The sequence below is a fragment of the Papaver somniferum genome, unplaced genomic scaffold (genome assembly GCF_003573695.1).
Source record: "Papaver somniferum cultivar HN1 unplaced genomic scaffold, ASM357369v1 unplaced-scaffold_65, whole genome shotgun sequence".
In the NCBI taxonomy this organism is placed as follows: Eukaryota; Viridiplantae; Streptophyta; class Magnoliopsida; order Ranunculales; family Papaveraceae; genus Papaver; species Papaver somniferum.
In genome coordinates this window covers 3,184,184-3,206,956 of record NW_020649304.1, presented here as the reverse complement: position 1 = coordinate 3,206,956, position 22,773 = coordinate 3,184,184, and the positions used below count along the sequence as shown (strand labels likewise).

The 22,773-nt window shown below is 37.3% G+C and overlaps 3 protein-coding genes across 6 annotated transcripts; 1 reads left to right on the top strand and 2 right to left on the bottom strand.

The window, feature by feature from the left end:
• Positions 1-5,130: 5,130 nt before the first annotated feature.
• LOC113343635 lies at positions 5,131-6,801 on the bottom strand. Its single transcript, XM_026587757.1, has 3 exons — positions 6,583-6,801; positions 6,417-6,483; positions 5,131-6,325 (listed from the first exon to the last, which is right to left on the bottom strand). The coding sequence occupies exons 1-3, from the start codon at positions 6,649-6,651 to the stop codon at positions 5,478-5,480; spliced, it is 984 nt and encodes a 327-aa protein (XP_026443542.1). The 5' UTR covers positions 6,652-6,801; the 3' UTR covers positions 5,131-5,477.
• A 3,091-nt stretch (positions 6,802-9,892) lies between these two features.
• LOC113343665 lies at positions 9,893-10,585 on the top strand. The gene has a single exon (XM_026587797.1). The coding sequence runs from the start codon at positions 9,893-9,895 to the stop codon at positions 10,583-10,585; it is 693 nt and encodes a 230-aa protein (XP_026443582.1).
• Positions 10,586-13,601: 3,016 nt separating this feature from the next.
• On the bottom strand, positions 13,602-22,553 carry LOC113343695 (paired amphipathic helix protein Sin3-like 4). 4 transcript variants are annotated; one of them, XR_003357372.1, is made up of 26 exons: positions 22,395-22,553; positions 22,159-22,206; positions 21,949-22,045; positions 21,255-21,407; positions 20,983-21,166; positions 20,780-20,878; positions 20,487-20,651; positions 20,150-20,378; positions 19,588-19,724; positions 19,397-19,475; positions 19,287-19,316; positions 18,835-19,091; positions 18,552-18,706; positions 18,232-18,359; positions 17,900-18,154; positions 16,865-17,473; positions 16,651-16,739; positions 15,695-16,342; positions 15,511-15,611; positions 15,287-15,425; positions 15,055-15,207; positions 14,785-14,948; positions 14,596-14,707; positions 14,155-14,333; positions 13,912-14,065; positions 13,602-13,800 (listed from the first exon to the last, which is right to left on the bottom strand). XR_003357372.1 is itself a non-coding variant. In XM_026587823.1 (25 exons), exons 3-24 carry the CDS (start codon positions 22,011-22,013, stop codon positions 14,169-14,171), a joined length of 4,116 nt encoding a protein of 1,371 aa, XP_026443608.1. In that variant the 5' UTR covers positions 22,014-22,045; positions 22,159-22,206; positions 22,395-22,553; the 3' UTR covers positions 13,602-14,072; positions 14,155-14,168. The 4 variants fall into 4 exon arrangements, 3 of the variants coding, with proteins under 3 accessions (XP_026443608.1, XP_026443607.1, XP_026443609.1); XM_026587823.1 differs by having other exon boundaries at positions 13,602-14,072; XM_026587822.1 differs by having other exon boundaries at positions 13,602-14,065.
• Between the last annotated feature and the right edge of the window lie 220 nt (positions 22,554-22,773).

The window sequence follows — 22,773 nt, the reverse complement described above, 5'->3', positions numbered from 1 at the left end:
ACACATATGACAAAAATTACATGTGTGCATAATATCTCACTCTAAGACTCTTAATCAAATTTTAGTGAACAATCTTTTTCATTTCTTGGACGAAGCAGTGATGCTATGAGTCCCTGACTATTGGTTACGACAAAAATTACATGTATACATATTAGTACACTTATAATATAAGTGTACATTGTTGTACACATGTGACAGAAATTACATGTGTACATCATAATGCACCCTTTATAGATCCAATTCAGAGTGTGAATAATGTCATGCTTTTCTTTTCTGGCCTACTATTGGTCATACATATTTATGGGACGAAAACACTAGTAAAGAGCTTTCTGCCCCGTCAAGGAACTCACATAGACGTTATGTATATAATTTGCTGGATATTTTTTGTGCAAGATGCCGCTGCAGGTGAAACTTTAGATGATTTTACAACGTAAGAATGTGTTTGAATTTTCCAAGGTTGTGCTCCCCAATCTCCAAGCTTTGTTGGCCGCTTTCATAAGTTAACTGCAGAAGCAAGTGATCAAGTGAGTGGAGGCGGGAAGATTGTTCTTACTTCCTGAACTACTTCTAAACAACTTTTAAAGTCTGATCCTAGATATGAGGAATGAAAGTGAGACCTTGTGGCGCCCCAATATGTAGAGAAAACGTTGTGGAAGAAAAATATTGGATCTAACTTTAGGGAAGACAAGCTTATCACAGATGCAAAAAGTAGAAGCTATCTTGATTCATGGAGGATTAATGAGACTTCATGGGCGGAGTTCAGCAACAAGGTTAGTTTTTCCCCACCAAGTGTCACTTTTATTGTTAGCTGGCATGTGATAGTTGTAGGGGCATCTTAATGTGTACATAGTTGTACACTTGTCGATTGTTAATGTGTATATGGTTGTACACCTGTTGATTATTAACGTGTACGTAGTTGTACGCATGTTTTGATTGAAAGAAATTTCTTTCATTAGAAGTTGGATATGAAAATATTTTCTTGTACTTAACTGAATCAGAACTTCTTTAGGTGAGCATGTTCGGTTTCTTAATGTCGTTATTACTTAACGGTTGTTCTAATATGTATGGATGTTGGATTATATATGTTTTTGTAGATGTGTAAATAGTTCATTGTCCCGTCTTCTGGATATACAACATGTTCTATGGGTATGGATGTTGGATTTTGTAGTTTTTTTTATAGATGTGTACATTGTTGTATATCATTGTCCCGTCTCATTGATATATGGACTGTTCTATGGGTATGTATGTTGGATTTCTATGTTTTTGTAGATGTGTGCATAGTTGTACACTATTGTCCCGTTTCGTGGATATATTGCATATTATGTGTAAGTATTAGAATTGCGATTGTTTAGTAAATCACAGTACTGGGATGTTTTGAAGCCATATTAAGTTTGTGCGATTAGGCCCAAAGGGATTAAGTCAGTAACTGATTAACTTTTTAATTTATTCATTTTCTTGCTTTGTCTCTTATGTGGTTGTTGGTGCAAGGTTAATCACTTCTTTTTCAAGCTGCGAATTCTTATGTTTTATTGTTTTGTCCTTGATACAGGTTAACTGCTAAACCAAACTTTACAAATCCGGCTATTAATCAACTAAAGCTTGGCGTGGTTGATAGTTTTGTCAGTCTGTGTAGACTAGAGTGGTTGTTGGCTACCAAGGATGTTGGATTTTCTGGATTTTTGCAGATGTCTACATGGTTATACATTAGTGTAAATTAAAAAAAAATTAAAAATGAGAATTATATAGTCATATAGGTACTCTTTTTGTAGCTCTCGGAAAGATCTTTCCGAATATATAAAGTTTGCGAATTTTGGACAAACGTTTCAAAAGATAAATTGTTTTTTAATTGTTTTTATGTTAATTAAAATTGCTGACATCATCATAAGTCACTGTGGACTAAAATGCAAATATTTTGACTAAATTGTAAATGATAAGGTTATTAGTGTACTTTCCCATATTTTAGACTAATTTGTACCTAGTTGACTCGGGCTGGACTAAACCGTACTTTTGGACTGACTTTTGGACGAAACCGCATTTTTCCCTTCTCCAGCTGGGGAAGAAGAGTTTCTGGCCGAACGGCTCGTGTAGATACAAGTCTACTAGCTTTGGGACATATAATGAGTAGAAATTTAGACACTAGATGGAATTGTTTGAAATGTTGCCACTAATGTTTATAAAACCTCAATTATGAAGCGCATGCTGAATCGTGGACCGAAGATTTATAGATATGTCAAAAGTTTTCGATATAGTCAACATGAATTTTCTTCTCATTGTTCTGAAAACGTTTAGGTTTAATGAGGATGTTTGTCTTCTTCTAGAACAATGCATTCCTATAATTTTTATTTCAGTTCTTTTAAATGGAACGCCATGAGATGTTTTTAACCCATCCAAAGGTTTACGTCAAGGTGACCTCTTTCCCCGTACTCTTCTCAAGGCTTCTTCTCTCTCAAGAAAACAAAAAATTTATTCATGGTGTTAATATAACCCCCAAAAGTGATCTTATCTTTCACGTTTTCTTCGCAAATGACTGTCTGCTTTTTGTGAAAGCTGATTTAGTTGAATGTAGGAATTTAATAAAAACAATAGACATCTTCGGTAAGGCTTCAGGCCGATTTATAAACTTCGATAAGTCTGGAGTTTTCTTTAATAAGAAAGTGGAATCCAAACATCAGAGAATGATGTCCAAAATTATAAGAAATTAAACGTATCAATCTTAGAGACCCATATTTAGGAGCTCCACTTTTTATGGATAGATCCGAGATAAAAACTGTTGAACCCATATCCTAGAAAAAATGGAAGCTAAATCTAAAGGTCAGAAAGGAATTGTTCTTTCACAACCAAGTAGATCGGTGCTAAACAAAGTTGTTCTTGCCAGTATACAAACTTTTCAAATGGAGTGTTTCTTCCTTCCAAATAAAATTAATGCAATACAAAGAGATTTTTGGTGAAGAAAACACTCGGGTGAAAAGGATTATATCCAAAAGCTTGGATAAATCTATGTAAACCAATTCAAAAATGGGGCTTAGGTTTTAGAAATGCACATAAATTTAACCTTGCAATACTAGCAAAAGTAGCTTGAAGACTAATTAAGGAACCAGATGCCTTATGGGCTAAAACAAGGGGATCTAAATACTTTAGGTCTAAATCACCTCTCAGAGCAAAACCTCCGGCTAAAAGTTCTTCATGGTGTAAAGATTAATGAGAGGACAATATATTCTTGTATTTTACTTTCTGGCTTAAATGTACTAATTTGTTTTTCCACAAGCTAGAAAGAACCAAAGGTAGTTGGCATCTTAGCCAAATCAGCGTCACAAGGACTAGGTAGCTATGTTATTGGTACATATTGATGTCTGTGACTCTCTGATGAAAGTATGCCAACTCTTCTGTTCTACATGAATACACCCATTGAATATGGACTCAAACTTAACTTACAGTACAAGGAAAAAAATTAACACAGATGAGAAAAGCCAAAAAAGAGTTAACACCACCTCTCTGACAAAGTAGATGTCCTCGACTCAACGAGTCCCAGAAAGAACACCAGAATTATCTTTTTGAAAATACTAGAACACCCAGAATTAAGGCTTAAAAGTTCCAATAAACTCTCACAAAACCTGAAAGGCAGACACTTTCAACCATAAAAATGGTACAACCTTGTTTATCTCACACCAAAACAGAAATGTAAGTAAAGCGGCTGGAAACAAATGCAACAAGCATACTGAGTATACATTTATTCTTGTTGTTTACACCACTACACTACAGCAGCCTATATAACAATATATCACTAAGTTGTAACGAACATTTCTTGAGGGCAGATTTAAAGGTTTTAACATGGTTGTTCCGCACTCACTAGATGGTGTTTGATTAAAATAGGACTGCACTCAACCTGCTCAAAGGGTATTACACATTTCCCAGAAGGAACTGAAACAAATAAACCCTGGGTTTTCTGCCCTCCTGTTTACCCATGGAAACAGAGCATTATAGTAAAACTAGATCCTGAACAATAACAGTATCTGAAAGCCACAAAAACAGTACTCATCAATTCCAAACATCTACTTCCAAAAGATGACTAGAAAAAATGGTTACCCATTCATGCATAGATTTTCAATTCGTCGGCATGATCTTACAGAATAATCTCTAGTTCTTTAACCCAAATGAGAACCAACCGTCTCTATCATAATACACCTTATTTCTTTTACTCCTAGCCTTGCTAGTAACGCATACTACTTTCAAAGTCAGTGAGGGTGATTGAGAACGACATTGCATAAGGCGAAAGAGGCGTATGATTCAAAGCTATGATCAACATTTGTTAATTAAAGTACCTTGAGGCAACTCAGCTTTAGTCGATTCAGACCCAATTTTCTATAGTATTTCCTAGAGCCTTCCCAGTATGACAACAACTGATGCAATAAGTTGAAATATAATGCATACTAGCACTTAGAAAGCTCAAAGTCGATTGCTCTACATAATCAGTTGCTCCACATAATTCCAGTTTGTAGTTTCTAAGAAATGGAGGTTTTTCATTATTTGTTTTTGAAGAGGAAACACGTACATATTAAAAGAGAAAAACATGTGTACAATAAAATCCATCCTTACAATTAAGGATAAAGAATTATATGTCACATGATAGTCTATAGAGAACTGATAACTATTTTCTCTTCCATTTCAGTCTTATTGTATTGGTTACCATTTAATAATTAGAGAAAGCGATCCAACAGTACTCCCTTAAAGGTTCTATATCTTAACAAAGATGTAACAATTTTGCGATGTGTGAGCAGAAACATAGTAATTTTACCATCACAGCAAATTAGAAAATAGATACCGACTCTCCTTTCGGATCTCTTCAAAATTAAAGAGGCAACAAATGGAGTACCAGTATAATAGATTGCTAGATATGCATGGCAGTGGTGATTTCATTCATGCCGGTGGGAACTAAAACAATATTCGTACCTTCATAAGCAGTCCATTTTACCATATATGCAGTATGACAAGATAATATCTTCCTGCAACTTCATAAAAAGTAGAATACATAGATAAAAATAAGCGATATTTAGAAATGCACGGTATTTATAAAAATTTAAATGACACAAAAAAAAAATAATTAGCACAGGGTAGATTTGAGATACGCTGAAACAACACCACAATTTGCAAACAGGTTAAATGAAGTCACAAAATCAAAAACATCTTAAAATAACAAAAAACAAGAAAGGATATGAAATATATTCGTAAATTTTGAAGTATTTGAAGTACCTATGGTTATACCACTTTATCTATCAACACACCCACTTAATTCCTCTACATCAACACTATATAGGTTGCAAAACGATCGCCTATCTCTAGTCTAAACCCTATATTCACATCTATCTCAACCAGAATTCAAGATCTAATAACTGATGATAATGCATAAAACACGCCCACAAAAGCAGAGATGAACCTCGCATATGTTTCCGAAAACCGCCAACAACAAAATGAGTCTCTTCCTAAGCTCCTGTCATGCTACAAGAACGAGCCAAGCGGAACTTTTGAGCTCCACCACCAATACCATTCTCTCCGTTTCCAGAATCATACTGCTTCCTACAACCAGGGCAACGTCCATCCGCTTCCAAAATCCTCTTATGACAGAAAAGGCAAAGGTGAAATCCACACAAACAGGGAAGAAAACTCGTGTCCGTAAGATCCAGATCTTCATAACAAATGGGGCAGGACGAAGGCTGTGAACTTATACCATGACAACCCTGATTCATACCTCCACGACCAAAGTGCCTTTCCGAGTTCATAGGGAAACTATACTGCTTCGCGAGATTGGGTAAACTCTGAGGACGAAAAACATCATCAGGTCTCCATGCACGACAATTCGTAACCACTTTCTGACCTATCTTCTTGCTACAATCTGGTTTCAGAGCACCAACTCGACCCTCCTTACCAAGATCATCAGCAGATCCGGAAGGTAATTCCAAACTAGGGTTTTGAACCTTAAGATCCTCAGCTGTCAACGCATCCGCTATAGCTTCCCAATCATCAAGACATCCATCATCATCATCTTCACCTCGAACATCTTCTTCATCACTAACGCTGACCGAACAACTTCCGCAACTACTGCTGCTGCTGCTACTTCCTCCAATGTGAAGATTCTTCCTTGAATCTTTACTTCCTGAAACACTACTATTTGTTGGACTATAAGTCAGAAACTCCAAATCACTATCATGCAAACTGGAATCTTCCCCACCTCTTGACCTAGTTTCAGAATTCTTTGATGGAGTCTCTTCCTTTTCATGATTCTGATTGATAACGGGAGATGGCAGAGTCCCATTTTTACCCTTATTTTTCCCTGCATGAATGGATATTCCATCAATTCACTGATCCAATATTGTTCATGAAAACAATTAAGAAAAGACATAATTTAACAAACAAAAAAACACCTTGAGATAGCCATTGCTCACGCTTTGCATCAAGCTTACACTGCTTCAATTTTGCCAACCTATTACCCTGAATTGCAAAACAGCAATCATGGAAAACCTTAAAATCAAATTCAAAATCAAAATCAAGGGGAAATGCAAATATAAAGATAAGAAATTGATGGATTACCCTTTTTTTCTTGCCGAAATCCTTAGGCAATGCAGGAGCAGAAGCGTTCATGGTGGACTCAGAACTCATGATGGAGTTGCTCTCAAAATTTCTGAAAAATACGAAAAACCCTAATTTTCGGAAGATAACCCTTACAGAGAGTGGATAACTGGAAGAAAGAAACGCCTTTTGATTGAAATGAGTTTGAGGGTTGAGTTTTTATTCTTTCTTTCTTTCTCCTCTGATTACTTCTGGATTGTCCAAATCATACTACCATTCTATTTAACACAAAAATCTAAACAGATAGTTCTCAATTACAAAAATACCCTTTCATTGCTTGGAAAAAAACAAAAATGACTGAAGTGTTATCGTAATTTGGATTTCCACCCACGTCCATTGTATTGGCAGAGATTCCAGAGAATCACTCAAGTCTTTCCACTTCCACTTCCACTTCCAGACGTGCATTGTGTGTGTGATGGGTTGATTGATTGTTCATCTTTCTTTCTAAATGTGTGGAACAACATAAACAGACGAAATCTCATTTTTCATTTCAGATGTCTTTAGATAAAGCCAGAGTATAAGCACAGTAACCTTGAGCATGGAGAGAGGGTGGAGTTCTGCTTCTCACATTTATTTTTTTTCTTTTTGAGTAGAAAGGTTAAGTTCTTCTCACATTTATTCACAACATCCATAGGCATGTTCACTTGTTTGGTGGGGTAGATTTTGTACTTGCCTTTGTTTTATATAACTAACACTAAACCATTGGATTCATGACAAGAAAAAAAAGGACGACATGAAAACTTTTTTCCATTCCGAGTAAACCACAGGACCGCTTGGGGGTGAAGATAGATCAAGAGCATGGGATGAACAGAGGAATCTGTTTAAGGCATGAGAGCATGTCGACGGGGCGAGGTTTTTTTCACCATTTTTTCTTCTTTTAGAATTATCCTGATCTCTGTCAATAGGTTAATTTTATGATTTTTTAGTAGCTGGAACTAATCGCTTTGATGATTTACTGTTAAATTTGATTTTCTATTGCTTTGATTAGATCCCCGTTCTTAAATTTTAGTAATTCTTCTTTGGAGTTTAGACCTAGGGTTGGCAATTAGGGTCATTCAATTGGATCGGTATGTGATCTCGATTCAGAGGTTCTCAATTGGGTTTGCAAAATTAACCCTTTAGATTTCTCTTCCCCTCTGTATTCTTTGATCTTTGGATTGGTTATTGATATCTGGTCTTAGGTTTTTTTTTTTCCAATTGTTCTAGGTGCTGTTCTGTTTGCTCTCTTGTCTTGAGTAGGGGGTTCTCTTGGACTTTGTTGTTTGTTTAGTTTTGCTGCTCCAAATTTTATTGACTCCTTTAGGTCTCCTGCTGTTAATTGGATTGAAAATGAATTGCAATTAGATGTGATCCCTCCCCCTGTTTTGTGTTATTCTTCTAGGATAGAGACAGTTTGTATCCTTTAGTTTGCAAGGATTAATATAGGATGGTGTAGTTTCTTCTGACATTGCGGTAGTCATCCATTTGAATTTATGTGAGTTGTTAAGTTTAATCTGGGGTTGTGTAATTTCGTTTGAAATTGTGACTTTGTTTTATGCAATTGTTCTGAATTCCTAGTTTTAAAATGTGTAATTCTTTCTTAAATTGCTTTTGTGTCAAAAAAAGTGATAAAGTGAGGTCTTTAGTAATTACCTAGAGTTGGGTAATTCCTTCCGAAATTGTGATAATAATCTTCTTCTTAGTGTTATGCCGTTTGAAAAATGAAAAAATGAAAAATGAAAAATGAATTGGTGACTGAATTGTTAATTTGGAGTCTCTATTCAATCCCTGCTAAATAAATGGTAATCGAAATGTTAGTTTGGAGTTATGTTAGTGTGGAGTTGCTATCTAATCCCTGCCTCTATCCTTCTTTGAATCCTTGTTATATTTTTTTAGTATCTTCATGTGCTCTGCTGCGTTCTTCTGGCTGTATATGGTTTAGTGATTTTCTTTTGTTTTTGTAGTGGATTTTATTAATATAGATTTAGTGTTTGATGACTTGATTTGGATTTAATTATCCTTATGTGGAAATTTCTTAAATGTATCTTTATTCTCATATGTTTTTCGTATCGGAATTCTCTTTTGTTTCTCGTTTAGGAATTTTTGTTTCATGTTCCGTAAGCTAGGATTTGTCTTCCTTGAATTTAACATTCTCGTGAGATTAATTTTCAATGTGTTGTTTTCAAAGATTTCCTTGTTCTAGTTTTCTTGGTTTTCTTAGTATAAGTTGTTTTATTTCAACCCCTTAACGCCTCTCTCGTTTGTGACGAATATAAATAAATGATATCCTCTGTCCCAAACCCATGCTCCTTTGATATATGGAACCCCCAAGTAAGTCCAACCAATTTATCATTAATCAACAATTCAACCTTCTCCTCCTTCCTTATACCCAGACTCAGTTCATCAAACAATTTTATTAAAGCCCACCGAAATACAAAGCAACTTATTAAAATCTCATCTTAATACTCTTATTCATTCTCTTTAGGAAACCAAGCTTGTTTTGGATTAGGTTCTCTTTATTTCATCACCCAACTTCCTCTCACATCACTCCCAAAAATGAATATCTTGGCATGGAATTGTCAAGGAATTAATAACCCAACCACAATTCAACATCCGAGGGGACTAATTTCCTTACACAAACCTGACATTCTTTTCCTTTCAGAAACCTTAGCAACTGAAAGGCATATATTGGGCCTTGCTCAATCATTCCAATACCAAAACCTATCAACTGTTCCTAAAGCTGGAAGACGAGGAGGCCTCTGCCTCATGTGGAGAAACCACATCAACATTAGAGTACTGTTCCAATCCCAAAGTTACATCCATACTCTAGTCACTCCTCCTTCTCCGAAGCAGCCATGGCTTTGCACTGGGATTTACGGCCCTCCTCATACAGACGCTAGGATTGATTTGTGGGAAGATTTTCCATCCATCTTCTCCAACATCACCAACTCCACTTCCTGGACGTTATTAGGTGACTTTAATGAGATAATGGATCAATCGGAAAAAAAAAGGTGGCAGACCGGTCACATATAGTCAACTCCTCACAATGGTTGATCAAATGGGACTCATCGACCTAGGATTCTGTGGAGATCCTTTCACTTGGACAAACAATCAAGGCCAAGACAACATTTTGGAAAGACTGGATAGAGCAATGGTAACACCGTATTGGCGTACCTCTAATCCTCATGTAGCAGTTACGCATCTTCCGCGAATCGCATCGGATCATGCCCCCATCCTTCTGCACACCAAAACAATGGACTGACAAGGACAAAAAACTTACAAGTTTGAACATATGTGGCTTACCCACCCGCATCTTAAGCAAATTGTTGAATCAGCTTGGTCTCAGCAGAACGATTCGGAACCAACTCTAAATCTACAGCTAAAGCTAATCACAACTGGACAAATTCTTATGGAATGGAACAAGGAAACCTTTGGTCATCTCCCAAACTTGATTAAGAAATCAACAGCTCAAATCCAACGGGCCCAGCATCAGTGCGCGATTACATATGGGGACGATCTTGAGTACTGGATAACACGAGAGAAAGAACTTCGTAGTCAACATTTAAACTTACTTGAATGCCATGCAACATATTGGAAGCAAAGATTCAGGATACTATGGCTTCAATCTGGAGATAATAATACGACGTTCTTCCACACGAAAGCAACTATCCATCGAAGTCGCAATAATATTCAGCAACTCCAGGATCCTCAAAATAAATGGGTAAGCGAAAAGGATCAAGTAATTCAGATCATCCTTGATCATTTCACCAACCAATACACAGCTCCTCCTACAACAATAGATGAGACGTTATTTGCGGAAATCACGCCAAGATTAACACCAGCTCAATGTGACAAACTTTCAGCAGAAGTCATGATAGCAGAAATCAAACAAGCTTTGTTCTCAATAAATTCTGAAAGTGCTCCTGGACCAGATGGATACACCAGTAAGTTCTTTAAAGTTTTTTGGGAAACTACACAAGTTTAGTTAATAGCCATGGTACGAAGCTTTTTTGAATCATTGAATATTCATCCGCTCATGAATCATACAAACATTACTCTCATCCCAAAAGTGGACACACCAACAAAACCTTCTCATTTTAGACCTATCAATCTCTGCAATGTCACCTACAAAGTGATATCAAAATTTTTAGTCAATCGTATAAGACCCCTCCTCTCATTCCTAATAAGTCCTTACCAAAGTGCCTTCGTGCCACAACGATCTATACAAGATAACATAACAATTGCAGGAGAACTATTTCACTACATCAGAACTTCACCGATCACCGAAGATCCCAAAATCGCTATGAAACTAGATATTGAGAAAGCTTATGACAGTCTAGATTGGGGTTTCATTAAAAAAACCTTTTCCAAATTAGGTTTTCCAACCATATTTGTGGATTATATTATGTTATGTATCTCCTCAGTCACCTACTCAATCAACGTTAATGGAACCCCTCATGGTTTCATCACCCCATCAAGAGGAATCAGACAAGGAGATCCTATCTCGTCCTATATCTTCATTATATATGCAGAAATATTATCAACAAACTTGGGCAATATGGAAGCCAAAAAGATGATGGGGGGACTCCGCATATCACAAAAAGCTCCACCAGTCCTACATCTGATGTATGCAGATGATTTTCTCATCTCTTTCAAGGCATCTCAAGAAAGTAATAACAACCTCCAAAAAATACTTCAGTCATACAACTCATCAGCAGGACAATACATCAATACCGCAAAATCCACAATCATTCACCACCCGAGACTTCCACCTCATCATATAGAGTCGCTCCACCAATTATTCAACATGCAATCCGCATCCACACCCCCTATATACTTGGGAGTTCAATTTAAACATGGAAGAACATCTCGACACATATCTGCACCATTACTTAAAAGGTTGGCTCGAAAGGCTCAAGGATGGATGACAAAATGTCTTAATCATGCTGGAAGGTTAGTTCTTATTAAAACATCCTTAACTCCTACAGCTAATCATCTCACGCAATCACAAATATTCCCCACACATGTACACAACCAGATTGATAGGATAGCAAGAAACTTTTTCTGGGGCCATGATTCCTCTGTTAAAAAACTTCACCCTTTACGATGGATCAAACTAAACAAACCGATTGCCCAAGGAGGCTAGGAATTAGGAAAAGTAGCCATCACAACAAAGCCTTATTCATGAAACGATTATGGAACATCCATGAAAAGCCTCACTCAATCTGCACCGAACTCTTTTCCAAGAAATACCTCAATAATCGACCTATTTTCCAAAGTACAATCTCTGTTTCTAATTACGCCAGCCCGCAATGGAAACAAATGGCATCTCTAATACCTCTCTTCAAACAACACATATTTCATCGCATAGGAAACGGTTTAGACACCCCAATCCAAGCAAATTGGATACCTTACGATCAAACCCTTGATCCTTCCCAATGCTATCCAATCCAAACCGTAACAGATATCATTGACCCTGTTACCCATAACTGGAGACATGACCAATTAGGTACCCTTCCGCATTCAGCTATCCAACATATAATAAATATTCACCTACCAACTGACCAACCCCCAGATAGAAGAATCATTTGGCCGCTCTCAAAATCAGGAAAATACACAACCGCATCTGGTTACAATAGTCTAATCCAACAAGATAATCTCTCTCAACTAAACCCCCTTCCAAATACCAAATTTCTATGGACCTTACCATGTCCACCAAAAATTCAGCTTTTCTTGTGGAAAGCTATTAATGAAGGACTACCAACCTTCTCTCTCTTATACCATATCAACCTCACCAACTCCAACATTTGCCCAAGATGCAGAAGCGCCCCAGAATCTGTTGTACACATGCTTATTCACTGCCAAGTTGCATTAGACACATGGGACAGGCTGTCCAATCATATAACAACACATCAACCCACCAACAATAACCAAACATTTAATGTCACAACTCAAACAACAATAACCCAAATCCTCCAAGGTCCTACTCATACTTCTACCATCACATCTGTTTGTTATCTCCTCTGGTCACTTTGGAAAGCCAGAAATGAACTCGTCTTCAGACAAACCAACTCCACTCCAGAGGGCATTGTACGGCACGCCCTACAACAACAACACGAATTTGAATGGGCGAAAAAGATAACCGCACCAATTCTCCCAGGGGACCCAACACCCAGGATTACACCAAATAACCACAGAATTACAAAAACAATTTTCGTAAGATAGATTAGACCAGAACAAGATTCGATTAAAATAAACAGTGATGGAGCTGCTCGAGGACATCCAGGGATGGCAGGAGCAGGGGTCATTTGCAGGAACTCAGACGCGAACACTTTGATGGCTATTGCACAACCTTTAGGTATAACGGATGCAATCACAGCAGAAACATGGGCAACTGTATTGGCAACTAGAATGGCTACGGAAAGGCAGCGGAACAAGGTGTTGTTTGAAACGGACTCGGAAAATCTCATGCGATTCATAAAGACCCCAACAGAAACACCTTGGTATATTGCAGAAATGATCGCCGAAATAAAACAACATATGCGCCAAATACCCTATTGCGATATCCAACACTCATATCGGGAAGGAAACCAAGCGGCAGACGGTCTAGCAAACTTCGCCGCGGACGGAAGCCAAGCAGGAAACTGGACCATGCAACCCCACCTTGCATCAATCAGATTATTTTAAGTGACTCTAGGGGGATCCAATTTCCCCGTGTAATCACAATTTAAGCCTTTTATTCAATGTATGCTTCCAAAAAAAAATTGGATTCATAACAGAGAAAGAAGAAATAATATTCAACCATTGTTTCATAACCTTGTACTTAGCTTTGTTTTGGTGGGGGGAAGATCTATTTGCATGGTCCAAAATACCAATCTTAGGGTGTGGGTAAATAATCATCAACCAGTTCCAGAAGATCCTGCCATTTTCATTTAACAAAAGAATCAATTTTTTTTTGTTTTACGAGTTCAGAAGATTATAAAAAGCTGAAATATGCTAAATTTCTGGGCTAAAGGTTTTCTTTCACTTATTATTAATTAGAGAAGGCCACACTGACCCTAGTTCTCTTCCTGACTCCCAAGTATTGAGTCGTCTTCAGGCTCGCCTATGATTTTACCATCAAAAGCGAAGGAAGAGGATAGGCAAAATGAAATGAACATACATCTCTCTCATGTTTTACATGGTATTTTGCTGATCAACCTATGTACACCAAGAACGGAAAAAAAAAAAAAAACCTTTAAAAACAACACTAGAACAAACCAACTTACAAAAATACTACACTTTTCAAGAGCTACACTTTGCTTTCTCTACCTCTTTCAAAAGTTGTATATTCCTTCGCTGGTAAGAGGAATTCAAGGAAGCAAGGGAACGCCTTCTCAACAGCGAAGTTTCTCTGACACCAGCCTGCACTACATCATACACTTCTTTTTTCAGCTTTGGCTTACCTCATCCCATCTCTTGAAATCTGCACACTTACAAAAAAATACTTTATAATTAATACAAATCCGAATAAAACATAGTTGTTTCTTCCAGAGAGAGTTGAAAAAGTTTTACCTTAAGCATATACATTAGGATCCAGACAGGAACTTTTGGTATCGTTCTATTCTTAGAGCATAACGATTTAAGGGCTTTGATTGCTCGTGACATGTTGAGCTGGTGGTACCCTCTGTTACATTTTTCAGTTTTCTTTTAATCCGAAAGAAGAAATCTTCGGTGTCTAGAACATAAGAGACCTGCCCCATGTAAACATTTCATAAGTCAAATAGTTAAGGTGTCAACATAGGTGGGCAGTTAAACAGGAGAAGCAACAAGCCAGGAACCAACATTAGTAATATAATTGGTATCGGTTCAGGTTACTTTTGCCACTGAATTACCTAAATCAACTACAAATACTTCAAGATTCTCATATAAAATAAATTAATGACTTACTCACATTGTCCTAAACTTAAGAATAAAATCTAAAGAGCGGCCTGACGGTGTATGTATGATGCATACCTTGGATGTAACGCAAGATATCTTGCACTCCAAACCATTGACAACTCGAACTCCATCCATGGCATTGTATGCACCAGAAATTTCTTCCCCGCATGCGTATTTTCGTTTGTTTCTGCAACACCGTAATGAAATTAAACCACCAAAGAAACATCAAAAGCTTTTGGCTAATCATTAATGAGTTTCCCATACCTGGGAAGAAAAACATCATGCGCCTCCTTCCTGTCAGGAAGAACTGAGAGGAAGTCACTGTGCAAATAAGAAGAGAAATGAGGATCCATAGAAACAGCGGTGACTTCGGGCTTTTCACGACTACAGTCCATCAACTGGATTGATAAGTGAGTTGGACTGGAAGTCTGCAAATAATAAAGCACAAACGAGAACCTATCAAAATCAGTTTCCCGGTCAACTTTCCAAAATCATAAAGATTAAAGCATATAGGAAAGGGTTGGAGACACATACACATTCAAACCGATATATATTTTCATCATGAAGAAGAACACGGGCATTTTCGTGATAAACTAAATCAACAAACTTCCCTGGTCGTCTTGAATTTTCATATGTCTGTAGTTGAAGAAGCTTGCTGTCCACCTCGTCAGCTGCAGCGGTTTGAAGCTGCAACATTATTACAAATTAGGTTTGCATAATTTGAAGTTACAAAAAATAAAAATAATTTTAACTTAATAAAATATACCTGCTTCACAAGTTTACATATCAATTTGTCCAACGTAAAGAGCACGTATGATTGGGTCCCAATAAGAGCTCGACAATCATCCTCAAACTTAGTGTTGTCAGAGGATCCGTCGAGCAGGCTGTATAGAGCACTCAGAAATCTGCAAATCAAAAAGTATTGCAAATAAGTAAAGCATTGAGCTTCTATAAGCTACACAGACGATGAAATGTGAAATTTAGACGCACCTTGCATATAGGTCAGGAGAACCAGTTTCCTTCGAAGTTCTCCATTTCTTATCAGAAGACAACGAATTTATCTTTGCTGACAATATTCTCTCAAAAAGTGTCTGCAAGAAGCTAGATTGATGAGATCAACTGACCAAATATGAATAACTCTAAGAGCCGCCAAGATGAAAAGAGCAAATCTTACTTGATGAAGGCGGAAAAGCACATAGTACGAATCATTTCCATAAAAAATTCGAGAATCTTTTTTTTCCTTGTCACCTAACACCGGAGGTACATGCTTTGTGAGAGGCTTCACTGTCATTAGAAAACGTTCAGAAAATGGCACTACCGTGCCATCTTCGTCAACATCATCTGCGTCAGCCATCCCTTCTGCCTCGCCTTCACTTTCAGCTTTTGCATCATTTTCTGCATCTTCTTCATGTTCTTCACGAGAGCCTTCCTCACCATCAGCAGACTCGCTGCCTGAAACATCTTCACCAGCCTCAGAAGCATTTTCACTATCCTCGGTAGACCTTTGCGCACTTTCCTCACCGTCACCTACATCCTCAGCATCTGCTTCATTTACTGCTCGCACCTCCCTACAGCTTCCTTTGTCACTATTTTTAACTTGATACTGTACACCTGATGCACTATTCTTTGCTTTAGACACGGCTCCATTGTTAGCATCTCCGTAGACTACAAAATTATCCTCCTCAAAATCTCCAGCAGGTGATAGTTCACCTTCCTCTCTTTCAACTTTGAAGTTAACAACAGAATCATCATGATGTTTTTGCACTTTGGAACCTTCTGCCATGCCATTTGATAAAATTGGTCTTTTACTGTCACCATCCTGCTGTATAAATAGGAGCAGCAAAGCCTACATGAGTACGAATGTTTCTTTCACAAGAAACCTAACATCTTCTATTACAAAAATGCAGTAGTTCATAAAACAAAAAAGTTACTAATTCCAAATGTTTAACCTTCAAAACTGGAAAGGTTAAGTAGTTTTTCAATAGTTTTCAAAAGAAAGATTAAGCAGATTGGTGGACTAAAGTCCCCTTATTTCTCGCCATTAAATTAAGTTGTTAATACGATTTGTACCACTGCGCGATATATTAATACAACTGAGAAAATCCAATGCAACTAATGGTAAACCAATACCTCTGCAGGTAAAGCTTCATTATTGAGCCGGGACTCGAGCCCATTCTCAACAGCAGCATGAGCAGTCTTGGAAGGTGTCGTGCAAAGACCTTGCAGATAAAAGATAACAACAGTTCCAGAATTAATAAATGTACAAATAACAAAATTTGAGAATTATGTAAAAGAAAACGTAAATGAAAAATAGAAACTCATAGTTCAGGAATCATAAACCAACCTGAGACAGTTTCAATGGTGGCCTTGCCACTACTTTGCTCTGATTTAATAGCAAGGGAGGTATTTAAACTTGCTGGTTGTTCTTTAAGAGGAGCTTGTACATCAACTCCAGATGCTTCTTCAGGCATGGACACATTATTCTGCCCTTTTCCGAGCTGAGAAGTACCAGAAGGAGTGCTTTCACTCCTACGAGAACCATGAGTACCATCTTTGTCATCTCCATGTCTAGGAGAGTTCACTTGCTTGGGACTTCCAAGGGTAGCATCGCCATTACATTCATCAAAACTAGGTACACTTTTGGTAACACCATTTCTATCCTTCACAACATCCTCTGTGTCCTCGGCACCAAGTGGACGAGAAGGGACACCCATCATGGGCTCCAAGAAGGTCGTCCACAGCCTCATGACTTTATCCAGCTGTTCTGTAGACGAGCAAACCTCCCCACATGAATATTTGATAAGCTGATACAAGTCTTCATGTACATCTGGGTCAGAGTACTCAAACTCCAGATTTGGAATGATAGGTCTTCTGTTCCCAGCAGCAATAGCAAGAAGTACATCATCCTCCTTATGCTTTTTCTCGTTAATCTCTTTAATCTCTGCAATCAAGGCTGCACGATGAAAAGCATACAAGTTAGTCCAAGATAAAAAGGAGTATACAACATAAAAACTAGAAAGCACTTAAATTATCAACCTAACATTGCTTTTCAGATAACAAAATCATTAGGCTGGAGACAAGAAGGGTCTAACCCAGGGCCAATATAAGATTGTCCCATTCCCCAGATTCATTTACAAGACCAGAAATCCTGTCTGGGACTGGGGAAAATTTAAAGACTTTGAGGAAATATATAAATCTCCAACATAAGAATATGGGCAACTCAAGTTGAGCACACAACTTGTGAAAATAATGTAATTAAATGTTTGATGCATCTTAATGTTTGCTTGTTACTACAATATAGAATAATAAAGATATAAGAAAGCACAAATGAATGTAAAGAGACAAGCTTTCATGTAAGCAATTCGGAGATTTCAGGTACCTTTAGTACTCAAGCTCTTCGTGTCCTGTTGTTTGAAATAGAAGCTACGGTGGTCCAGAGATTTGTGATAGTTCTTGGAATAAATTTCAGCCCAAACTTTATTGAAATCTGTGCGACACCTGGACCATTCTTCTTGTTTTTGCTTCAAGCGGCTTAATATAACAGGCAAAGCAAGACTAGCATTTTTACGTAATACATCCATCACATCCAGCCCATGGTCACCATATAAGCGTTCAATACACCTTAGATTTAGAGCTAAAAAGATAAACCAGAGTGGTATAAGATCAATGGAGATGTAGGAGTCAAATAGAAGTGTGGTTTGATCAACTAACCAGTAAAGTGATCCTCAATACGTATTGGGCTTTCTGGCTTGATAGTATTGTCATTAATCTTATCCAACAATTCCTCCACACGCCTAGTGGCTGCATCAACAGACTCTAACAGCATATCCAGTTCGAATCTATCATCATAAACATAATCACAGAGCATGAATTAAATACCAAACAAATCAAGCTTTGGCAGCGAGGATTTGAACTGACCATGTATTGAAATATATGCTCACTCAGGCTTCCAAGTCATGTTATGAAGAATGTCTGATGTCATTTACGAACAAGTAATAACCTCATTACATAAAAAATTGAGGATTTTTTACCTGTCATCTTCACATCTAAACAGACTTTCTTCATATTGATTTTTGCGCATATGTTTGAAAGAGTAATCCTCGCTTCCTGAAGTTACAGATACCCAAAAGTCATTCAATACTTGAGCTCCAAGCTCACTCCTCTGGCTGGCTGAAGGTATTGGATACTGCAAAAGAAACAAGAATCGGTGACCACAAAGCAAAAGGTAACCATAAAGCAAATGACAAACCTGACAAAAAAAGCAATCCTAAAAGGTAACCATAAAGCAAAAGACCAAGGTAGAGACGGACTTACATTCTTCGGCAAAAGCCGATAACTTGGGGTACAACGTTGACAGTTAGAGAGGTCAAGCTCAGATATGGGTTTCGCCATGTACTTCTCCCCCCTGCTGTCCCTGTTTGGGGTTGTAACCTTGTGACCCGCTGCTGATAAATTTCTATCAACTCTTTCCTTTTCTCGTTCTCGATCCCTCTCCTCCCTTTCACGGTCTCGTACTTTATCCCTGTTCTCAATCTTAGGATGTCTAGGTAAATTCTCATTCCACAAGGATTCTGCAATCAATCAAAGGCTTCATGAGCTCGGGTGAAGCAAAAACCTAGATATTCAAGGAATTAATTAACATAAAGCTAAAGGGTTCCAGCTTCAAAATTCTCAATATTGCTGGAAAACAGTTCCAAAATCATCAACCAACTGAAGACTCCAACAAGGAACAAATGAATATGAGAATGAAAATTTAATATACGTACTTTTGCTCATAAAGCCAGTAAGGTATCCATCTGCAAGAAAGGGTTTGGGTTAGAACATTTAGTAGATGGAAAATTCGGAACTAACCAAACATTAAGCTGCCAACCCTTACCCCCTTTCCTCTCACACTGTTCCAGAAATTCGTTAAACCCAGACATAAGATCAGGAAAGTATCCGAGCAAATCACCAATCTAAAAGAGACAGTGTAGATTCAGTTAAAACACAATGTCAGGACTCAGGAGCCCTTAGATAACCAATATCTTTCTCTAAGATAGTAAATGACGATGGCAGCCCAAGGCTTACCAAATTTTTAAGTTCATCTCTTGAAATGATCTCATTGCTATAAATACTAAGGCATTTTAGGAATTCTTGGTAATCTTCGGGATTTCGTAACTTCTCCTTCACTTTCTCACAGAAAGTGTATTCTTGAATGTAGTCACCTGACATGATTTAAGAAAAGATTTGATTAGTGACCCAAACGAGAATTAAATAAAATCATTATTCAAATACAGTGAATGCAACAGACCAAAGCTGCAACAGAACAAAACAAGAAAAAAGAGAATACTGCTCTAAAAGAAAGCTAAGGCTAAGCTACACACCATGATGGATACAACTGAAATTAGAGGAAGCAAATAAATGCCTTCGAGTTCAAACATTAAGGAGCTGCAGAGGAATAATAAACTTCGATTTTTCCAGATTAGCTTTTCGTAGGGGTTCATTACAACTGTTCTGTGTTGTCGTTAAGTATGTGTATTATATCCTCTAATGGCATTATGAAATACTTACTTTTCAACAAATATTATCTCTTTATCTTTAAAAAACAAATATAATGAAACGTAGTTCAAATCTTTCAACACATCCCTACCTTGATGTAACGCATCATTGGAGTCTTCAATCCTTGGTGCAGGTTTCCGTTTGTGGGGCCGCTGCTCGAAGTCTCTATCATGCTCAAGATCCTTATAATCCCTACCACGGTCTCTTCTATCCCTATCATCTCTCCTCTCTCTCTCCTTATCACGTCTACGCCTATCCTGGTCATCAGGACGGTCCACACTGCGGTGGCGGTCGAGGTGGGAAGTCATAGTCCTATCCTTCTGACCAAATGCAAATTTTAAAGAACAGGTTACATACTGATTACTGAGGCACAACATAACAGACAACAGTCTCCAGCACCATAGAAAGAGGGAGGGCCTGAAAGATACCTTATCCCCTTGCATTGGCCTCAGAGTAGGTGTAATAGAACTCTCCCGACGAGGAAAATTTCTGCCTGATGGAGCATGATGAATAGAGGCTGTGCCAGAAGTATCTGGTAAGAAATGTGTGAATTCATCGAGCAAGTCAGGATGAAGTTGAAAAAGAATTGCAACCTGCAAAAGCAAACAACTTGGTATTCTGAGACTAGTGGAAAAACTTAAAACTCATTTCCTTTCAAATAAAATAAAATCTCACAACGATCAAAATTATGAATAAAAGATAAACGAAATTGTAAAAATACCTCTTGGTAAACCTCTGTAATGGACTTGTTCTCCTTCCGGTACATATTTAAAATATCTAAGAATGACTTGTACACATGATCATCATCTTGGAACCTTGTCTGAAGGAATGAAAAAGATGAGCAAAAAATATAAAGATCAAGATACTTAAGATGGAGTTGGTTAAAGGACTCAAAATGACAAAGAGTGACTTAGTAAATTTTACCTTTATTTTGTTTACAAAATTGATGGCTTCCTCGAATTCAACAGGCTTCTTCGGAGGAGGTTCATCCTCCGTTACAAGGTGAATCTCATATCCTTTAGGCAAAAAGGTATTGAACCCCAATATAAGGTCTCGGTGGCCTTTAAATAAATCTTTGACCCTTGCTATAACACCAGTGGTGTCAATTCTGCATTGCAGGAGTATTAGTCGACAAAATGTTATTAGTATGGAAGAATTAGAACGAAAGAAAATGTGACGGAAGAAAAATAGCCTACCTCTGAGCCTTGAAGTCTTTCATTACTTCAAGGAATTCATCATATTTCATCCTTTTATCTTGAAATATGTCCTTCACAGCTTTCAAGTATGCAAGAGCATCATTGGTTGTTAGTTTCTGTGACATGCCTCCGGGACCCTGTTGTTGCCCGGAGCTTCATTATCCATAAAGAACCACACAGCAAGAAAAACAGAAGAAAGTTAATCAAAGCATTCACTGAAAATCAAATCTTTGTGACAAGAAATAATCCAATGGCTTTTAACCGTGCTACCCGAGGTTAACGACTGTTTTAAAGGCAATCCAGATACATCGTAAGAACCGGTCCTTCTAGAGCAAAAGAAGGATCTTTGGTCCAATAGTTAAAAACCTAAGCTATATTCTGCTAGTTCAATCACAAGCATGCCCTAATCCATATCTAGGTTATAAATCTTCTAACAACTTAGAGAAACTTTTGCACAAATCCGCAACAAAATCAATTCAACCTACTCTAACGAAGAATCAGTAAAGTACAGAATCAAAAAAAAAAAAAAATAATAATCTTTTTGGAATCACAAGTTTCACACAATATAGACAATTACCAACAGAATTGAAGCTCAGATAACATCAAAACATGATCAACAAGTATAATCTGATAACATTATCAGATAATAACCAAAGGACTAAACACAAAAATAAATGTTAATTAGAAAACTTACGGTTCGCCTCTAGAGGAAATTACTGTCCTTTTCACTTGAAAAACATCCTCTCTACTTCTTTTCATCTTTAAAAACTTCTCCTTTTCAACAAATCATGCTATTCAAGAAAAAACAGCCAAAAAAATTCAAAATCAGATAAACATAACTACAAAATCAAAGAAACAAAATCGAGAAATCAAAAACATGAAAAACATTAGATCTAAAACATACCAGTAATACTTCAATTCTTAACATCAAAATAGATCAACTTTCAAAAACCTGCGACAATACAAAAAAAAAGTGAGCATATTCTAGATTACTTGTAACAAGAGAAACATCAACACACATAATCATACACATATCAACAAAGAGATCGTTTTTGGTTTGTTTTCTTCACAGACAAAATAAGTTATTCTCTGTAAACAAAAATGGAAGTTTAGCGACAGAGAGAAGAAGAAGAGATTAACTGTGAAAACTTCTTCTCTATGTTGTGAAAGAATCCAGATAATTAAATGGTTTGTGTTATTTGCATTTAGAGAATTTCACAGAGAGAGATTAGAGAGGTTTCAGAGAAGAAGAGAGAGAGTTTATGTTATGTGTTTTTTTTTTTTTTGAGATATATAAGAGAGGAAGAAGAAGAACAACAACACTTTGAAGAAAGAAAATAGGTATTTTCGCGTTAAACCGGTTACAAAATTTGTAAGTCCCATTAGTTTAAAGGGCTATATTCATTTTATCCGGTTTCATCACTTGGGAACTAGGATCCACATTCTAAGACCCGGTTCATCACATCTAGTGATGATTCTAGTTCAAATATGCTTTTGGTAGTGGTGGTGGTTCTGCTGG

What these genes read in the sequence shown, in the direction of transcription:
- LOC113343635 (XM_026587757.1), bottom strand. Translation starts at nt 6,651, where the DNA reads ATGAGTTCTGAGTCCACCATGAACGCTTCTGCTCCTGCATTGCCTAAG. An exon ending in ATTTCGGCAAGAAAAAAAGG is followed by an intron (nt 6,484 to 6,582) that starts GTAATCCATCAA and finishes TTTGCAATTCAG; the next exon opens with GGTAATAGGTTGGCAAAATT. An exon ending in TGAGCAATGGCTATCTCAAG is followed by an intron (nt 6,326 to 6,416) that starts GTGTTTTTTTGT and finishes CCATTCATGCAG; the next exon opens with GGAAAAATAAGGGTAAAAAT.
- LOC113343665 (XM_026587797.1), top strand. Translation starts at nt 9,893, where the DNA reads ATGTGGCTTACCCACCCGCATCTTAAGCAAATTGTTGAATCAGCTTGG.
- LOC113343695 (XM_026587823.1), bottom strand. Translation starts at nt 22,013, where the DNA reads ATGAAAAGAAGTAGAGAGGATGTTTTTCAAGTGAAAAGGACAGTAATT. An exon ending in ATATATATCGGTTTGAATGT is followed by an intron (nt 14,949 to 15,054) that starts GTATGTGTCTCC and finishes TATTATTTGCAG; the next exon opens with ACTTCCAGTCCAACTCACTT. An exon ending in CATGATGTTTTTCTTCCCAG is followed by an intron (nt 14,708 to 14,784) that starts GTATGGGAAACT and finishes ACGGTGTTGCAG; the next exon opens with AAACAAACGAAAATACGCAT.